The 7,424-nt window shown below is 40.4% G+C and overlaps 1 protein-coding gene across 1 annotated transcript; it reads right to left on the reverse strand.

The window, feature by feature from the left end:
• Window positions 1-506: 506 nt before the first annotated feature.
• On the reverse strand, window positions 507-6,983 carry LOC102021901 (thioredoxin domain-containing protein 2-like). The gene is made up of 3 exons (XM_005407083.1): window positions 6,772-6,983; window positions 6,510-6,639; window positions 507-848 (listed from the first exon to the last, which is right to left on the reverse strand). The coding sequence occupies exons 1-3, from the start codon at window positions 6,981-6,983 to the stop codon at window positions 507-509; spliced, it is 684 nt and encodes a 227-aa protein (XP_005407140.1).
• Between the last annotated feature and the right edge of the window lie 441 nt (window positions 6,984-7,424).

A 7,424-nucleotide genomic window follows, 5' to 3' on the forward strand; every position in this document is an offset into this window, starting at 1 on the left:
TGTATTAATCTTATTTGCTACATAATTGGAATTATGCTACCTTAGGTAAAATTTTAATTCACCCTTTTCTTCATTTAGAGCTACTCATTTTTTCCATTGCTTGTGGCTTGCTCACTTCACTTTGTTGTCAGTTTGGAGATTTTGTGTCTTAATATAAAAGAATCAAAACACTTACTCAAAGTACAAACCTAATCAATTACTTTATCTGAAGTTTATGACTAACTTCATCTTTTTACCAACATAATTTTAATATCTTATTCTGACCATTTTCTGAACTCTGTTATTTTGCTTAGTATATTATTTCCATATTAGCTCTTAACAAACAAGTGGCTTATTTTATTTTTAATTTTTTTTTTATTTTTAGAAAGGGTAGAACTAATAACTTATTGTCATTTATAATCAGATGGCAGTTGGGTATATAGTTTCCCACTTCATATTTTTTGTAAATTAAAAAACTTCTAAGTTTTATATAGCTGATAGCAGGTTATGTTCCTCAGCAAACACAATTAGGTTAATTCACTAATGGTGGCTTCAAGCTTTTCCTTATTAGCACCAGAAAGCTCACTCGCCTTCTCACCCTTTTTAAAAAACCAGAAGGTTGCCATGCATTTGACTTCCCACTCTGCAGCGACATCCTGACAGTCATCCACATCTACTTCAAGGGACAACGTGTTGGAATATTTTTCAGACAGAGAATGAAGGAAAGGCTTGATCATTCTGCAAGGTCCACATCGCATGGCTGAGAAATCAGCTACTGCAAATTTATCCCCTGCACCAGCCAAGGTTTGCTGAAAGTGCTCTCTGCTTTCCAACTGCTGCACCGTTCTGGCTGCTGGGGGCCTGAGGAGCTACCGAAGCCAGAGATGGTTGCGGATGGAAGGCGCGGGATGCAGCTCCAAGTGGTTTATTTTCTAGTAAATATTTCTCCAATTTCCTCTGTGTATCTTTGATACTTTTCCTATAATACTCCTTACTTCTTTGTCCCAGTGTTTAAAATCATGGTGCCACCTCTACTGTCCTCCTAGCTATGGTGACAAAATGGAAGGTTTTTAGTCTTGATTTTTCTCTGAAAACCTCTTCATTGTGTGTCACTTTTGTGGGATGACAGTTCATGCCATGCAAAAGGAAAATACTGAAAAGTTAGTAATTTCAGGTAAAATGATGACGAGCCCAAACTGATTGCAGAAGGACATCCGAGTACACCCAGATCAAGAAGCTGAACCATCTGCAAAGAGGCTTAGCCACAAGAGCCGCTGGCACGCCACCGCTGCCTCGGGGTTTCCCAGCCCTCTGGGGAGTGGGAAGATGGCCAGGCAGGCACGTATTCTAGGTTTCATACTATTCTGTAAAGTGACATCAGATTTTTGTTTGTGTAAAGGTTTTTCTCTTTGTTTCTTCTGTTTTTCAGAGTCATTCTGAAGTGCAGAATTTTTTAAAAATTATATTTCTTTGCATTCAGGTGCTTTCCGATTGAAGATGTGTGTATTCTTCCAATTCAAGTATATTTTTATGCAGACTCTCTTTAAAACTCGTAATTTCTCATTCAAGAGTCTACCACTTCTCTTTTGGGTCTTTTTCATATTATCTGTTAAGATATTTTATTTTCATAATCTCTCTTATTTTCATAGTATCTCTCAAGAGCTATTCATACACTATATTTATTTTATTTCAGAAATTCAACAATGGCCGTTATATTGCATATTGTTGTCTCCAAAGTAGTTGTTCAGATTATTAGATATAAGCATGTTAAACTGGTCAAAAAATTAAGGATTAATTATTCCTTTCAATAAACCAGTAGAAATTAGTAGTACAATTATCTTAACTATCTGGTATATATATATATATATATATATATTTTTTTCCTTCCTTGTTTCTTTCTTTTCCCCTCTCCTCATCCCAGTTGTTCTTTCCTTTTGAGCAGTTTTTTCCCTTTCACAATATCTATTGCACCTTTCAGATATTATTTGCTGTTTCAGGTTCTTACACTACAGAGACAATATGATGTTTACACATGAGGGTCTGATTTATTTCACTTGTGAGTATGGTCTCTAGCTGCATCCATTTACCTATAAAAGCCTCAAGTTTATCTTCCTTTATAGCTGAGTTATAATTCGCTGTATGAAAATGTCACATTGTTTTTATCCATTCCTCAGTTGTGTATTTATTTTTGTAGGTTTTCTTCTCAGTAATTTTGTTCTCTATCTTTCTGTTTAGTAAATTTTCACTTGCTGATATCTTTTTTTGTTTGTTTGTTTTTTTTCCGGTACCGAGAATTGAACTCATGACCTTGCACTTACCAGGCAGGCTCTGTGCTGCTGAGATAAATCCCCAACCCCTCTTGCTGATATCTTATTGTTACGTAATTCTTTGATACATTTTAAAATTTCTGCCATCATGCCTGTAATATGTACAGTTATTAGTACCTTTTAGTCTATATGTAATGTTATTTTATGTGAAGTCACATGTATGCCTTTGTTAATGCTCATTTTCCTGTCCTTCCTGCTGTTCTAGTCCAAATCATGGAGCGTATTTTCATTTATGCAAAGAATTCCCTTTAACACTTCCTTTATGATATCTAATGATGTTAAATTACCTGTTTTATTTTATGTTTACATATTTTCCTTTGATTTTTATAAAGCTCATTTCCGTTATTTGTATTTGGCACTTGTAAATGCATAGTTCCACAGTCTTTGATCTTTCATCATTTCTGTTGGACAGTCTGCTGTCATTTTTCTGTTGCTCTCCAAGTGAGCTATTGCTCCGAGTCGTTTTTTTTAATCAGTGCTTCTATGATGGTCTTAAGTGTGGTTTTTTATTTAACTCATCCTATTTGTGCCCCTTAAAATTTTTGAACATATGAGTTCTTTTTTTTTTTTTAGTAATGGAGAATAACACAGGGCTTTCATACTGAGCTACAATGTCAGAGATTTTAATTTTTATTTTGGGACATGGCCTTGCTAAGTTGTCCAGCCTTAGCTCAAACTTGTGATCCTTTGGTCTCAGCCTCCCAGAGTGCTGGGATTACAAGCATGTGTCAAGGTACCTGGGTGCATTCATCTTTTGTATAAGTTTGTAAAACAACTCTTGGCCATAAACTCTGCAAATATCCTTTTCTTTCTGTCCCATTACTTCTCTGCTTTCCTTCTGCATCTCCAGTGACGGAGTCTTTAGTTGCTATCACTGCCCTTGTGTCCACTTAGTTTCCTGCCAGGTGAACTTGGTCTACTCTTTACCCCTCTATTTTGTGTATAGTTCAGATGTTTTTGCTGATTTATCCTCAGTTCTTTAGTGTCCTCTTCTGTCCACCATTTAATTGGCCTCTAGGCTCATCAATTAAGTTCTTATTTTCTAATAATTTATTTTTAGCTGTAGAATTTCCATTTTTCTTTATACTTTAAATTGCAGTTCTCTAACAAAATTTCCAATTTATTGATCTGATATTTAATCTTTCAGAAATTTTCTTGATTATATTACTCACAACTATTTTATAGCCTTTGACAATTTCTAGGTCTCTATCAATTCTAGGTCTGAATCAGTTTAACTTTTGTCTTATAACTTTCTGTTTCTTGAAAGTTTGGTAATGCTTAGGTAAATACCTGATTTGAATAAAGCATTTTAGAGGTTATGAATGATGTTGTTTTCTTTAGAGAGTATTTTTGTTTTCCTTTTAGGCAGAGTTGCAAGGAACTGATCAACTTTATTCATCCTGGGATTAAATTAATTAATTAAATTAATTCTATTAAATTCTTATTTATCATATTTTTCATCAGTTATGTTACTTTTCATTTCTAGTAATTGATTTTTTCTCTCAAAATTGTCACTTTTTCTTATATCTATGGCCAATAATTTTTTTATGAAATTACACAGAACATAAATGCAGCAATTTCAGAGAATTTCATTTTGTTCTTGTATTTCTGCTTTCTCTTTAAACTCTTGTTTTTGAGGCAAGATCTTCCCACGTAGTTCAGACTGGCCCTCAGGTCACTGTGTCACCCAGGTTAGCCTATACTTTGTGCCAACCCCCTTGCCTTGGTTTCCCTGTGCTGGGATTGTAGGCATGCACTGCCACACTGGCTTGTCTCTAATTCTTTTTTCCATTTCTAATTACTGCTGTGGCTGTCTCTTGTGACCTTCAGCTATTTTTCATGATCAGATTTTCTGTGTATTCATATCTATCTTCATAGTGATAGCTTTTTCTCCTGTACAAATCACACACTCCTTGGATCATGGAAATAGCCTTATGGACATTGGTATGTTCCCCTGAGGTTCTAAGAATTTTAGTAGCTGGAAACTTTTTTTAACTTTATCAACAGGCAATTTTACACAACAAAAGTAGTAGAAATTCTGGTCCTTTACCACCCATTCATGAGGTTAGCTTGGGATGTTTGTCCATTGATAGAGTGTACTTCTCAGTGATGCCGTGGGTAGGTGACGAACCGCTTGCTGGTTTCCTGAGATAGAGATGTGGATGTTTTTATGATGACCTCCCTGCTCCAATCACGGAATGAATGGTCCTTTCAGAGTCCTGGTTTTATGCTATATCCCTATTCCACTTGCTGCTTTGGATGGCCACCTGTCCCACAGAGATGGACAGGCCAATCACAGCCTGAGGTTCCGGGGCTGGGCCACATCTGAGCCTGAAACCTCCTGGGTCAGCTCCGTACAAGTCCCCACACCTACACACTGGCTTTGCAATTCAATCCGGTTTATAATGCCTGGAGACTTTATTTCCCCTCCTCGAGCTCTGTAGTTACCTACCACGTACCCCAGCTTTTTGTTGTCAAAAGGCCTGCATCTGTGGGTTGTGGTATAACTTTTATGTCTTACTCCTAGTAGGTTAGACTTTAAAATCTTAAAATTCAGACTTTTAAAAATCAAGCTGTGGTTTTCAGGACACTTCTTGAAGTGCAATTTAAAAGACTTGAAATAAAAAAGATGGGAACTATTACTTAATTCCCGAGTCTTCTGTGGAGTCCCTTTCTGGAGACACCCGAGCCAGAGCAGGGGACAGGAAAGGGAAACGCAGGTGGGACTGAGTGTGCGGAATATTCACGCAGACTTCAGTTTACTACCCCGCTATACTTGCTTTGTTTATAACCACCAGTCAACAATAATTCACATATTTATCATCACTGAGTCACAGCCACCTTTCAAAGGGAACAAAATGACAATATCCACCAGTTATCATGTATTTATTTATTTGTTTTTGGTATTAAGAATCAAACTCAGGACCTTGCACTTGCCAAGCAGGAGCTGTGCCACTGAGCTATATCCCCAGTCCATAAATATTAAATCTAATTTGATTTATACTAAAACAGAGCACGCAAATGTATTGAAATAAAGTAACAATATTAGGTGCAAATTATTACTTTTTAGAACTACTCAACGAATACTGATGCATTAAATCTCTGACAAAAAATATAACCACCGTGAAAACAAACAAACAATGTTCTTCTGGAGGAATGGAATTATTTACTGATACCTGGTTCATACTATTACGGTAACATCAGTCAATCATGATTTACTAGATGGTAGTATTGATACCCAATTTTTAAGTGTACAGAACTTCTATATTACGAATCACATGTGGTAGCCAAATAATTCAGATAATCTCTAGTAGTGTACGACCTCCTGATACACATTAGATGTAATCTCCCTGTCTCTAATCTGGAAAGGATGTCATTAAATCACAGCTCAACAGTGAGACTGGTGATGGGGCTGGGCCACAGACTGCTTGCCTAGCATGTGTGAGGTCCTGGGTTTGACCCCAGCACTACACACGCACGCACACACAAATTAACTGCCACTCTGTGTGTACTTAGAAAACTCTCATGGAAATTGAGAGAGTGATGGATCCATAAACACATTTGTGATTTTGACAGAAGGTTAAATAATAAATGTATGGTTATAATACACACACTGAAAGATATACACACTTACAGAAAGGAGATCAGGTTGCAGACTGTTCTTTTATTGGCGTTTCCTGTCAATAGCTTGTCCAGAATACTTTTAAAATTCTTTTACTTCTTTCTCTAAGAGGTAACTGAGCGAAACCAAAAGTTTTTATTGGAGGCAGCTAAAGACATGTGAGCCCTATTTAGAAAATAAAGTTTGATTGAAGGATAAATGACTTGCAGTGTTCTTCATATTAATTTAAAGTAAATTAAATGAAAGCTTTGATATGAATAGAATTGATTTTCTTTGCTGACTTTTTATTGGCAGCCAGTTTTCTATATTTAAACTTGGTAGAGGTTTTATAAAAATCTATTTCCTGCTTTTAAAAGTTTCATTTAAGAGATCTAGAAATTCTTAAGAAACAAAACCCCAAATGTTACTTGCAGTTGAAATTGCTTTGCTAGGGGGTCGCGGTGGTGAGGGGCAGACCCTTGAGGAGAGGAAGGGAGGGCCAGGCTTGGATGTGCTGGGGAAGGCGCAGACGCACCAAGCTCCGGGGAGCTGTGCAGGAGGCGGGCCGTGGAGTACTGAGGGTGAGCCCGAGCTCAGCTCACTCTGGTGCTGCTTGTGTCCTTCGCAATGGGCAGTGGGGAGGGGCAGCGGCTCCCTGAGAGCTGCATGGGGATGGCTGAGAGGGTTCTGAGCGGCGGGCTGGTGGTCAGGCCCCAGGGGGCTCGGCACCAGCTGAGAGTGGACAGCAGAGAAGCCTGTGGTGAAGAGTGACCCCCAGGCAGGGAGGAAGCTCCGTCCTGGGCTGGTGCGCCTCCTGGGGGTGGAGGTCCCTGCCGTTGGAGCTCAACCCTCTGAGCCACCCACCCTCCAGACTGGCGCGACCTCGTCCAGAGGACTGCCCAGGCCCTGGGCTCCGGCTGCCTGGCCTGGCTCACCAACACGCCCCCAGGCTTGGCACCTGGTGGGCACCTCATGAACACACGGTGCTGGCAGGTACCAGGGTCCTCGTGGAAGAGAGCCCAGTGTGCGGCGTGCGTTGTGGAGCGCAGCGATGCGTGCCATGCAGTGCAGAGCATCACGCGAAAGAGGTGCCGAGTCACGCGGGGTAAGCGTCCGAGGTCTGTGGAGAGACTCCTCGCGGGAGTGCTGACTGCCTGTCCATCGAGGAGGGGGACGCAGCGGCACCCCTGTGTCCCAGCCTCCACGTGGAGTTGCTGTCATGTGTATCAGACTTGGAGACCTGCTCACACCCAGGCAGGCGGGGCTCCGGATGAAAGAGCCTCTTCGGCTGCTTCACTAGAGAAATGAGGGGCCCTTGGGCGAGAAGTGCAGGCTGGACAGCCGCTGGGGAGAGTCTCCACGGCCGTGCAGAGCCGCACGGCGCAGCCCAGTGTGGTCGGAGGGACACGCACTCCTCCCTCACAGAGCCTGGGCGAGAGCACTTGCAGCGGCTGGAGACGTGGTCTGGGAGGAGTCTGTCCTCCGTCCCCGCGGTCTCACCCAGCCTCCACTTTGCT

Source organism: Chinchilla lanigera, unplaced genomic scaffold (assembly GCF_000276665.1).
Source record: "Chinchilla lanigera isolate Chin_1 unplaced genomic scaffold, ChiLan1.0 scaffold00103, whole genome shotgun sequence".
NCBI lineage: Eukaryota > Metazoa > Chordata > Mammalia > Rodentia > Chinchillidae > Chinchilla > Chinchilla lanigera.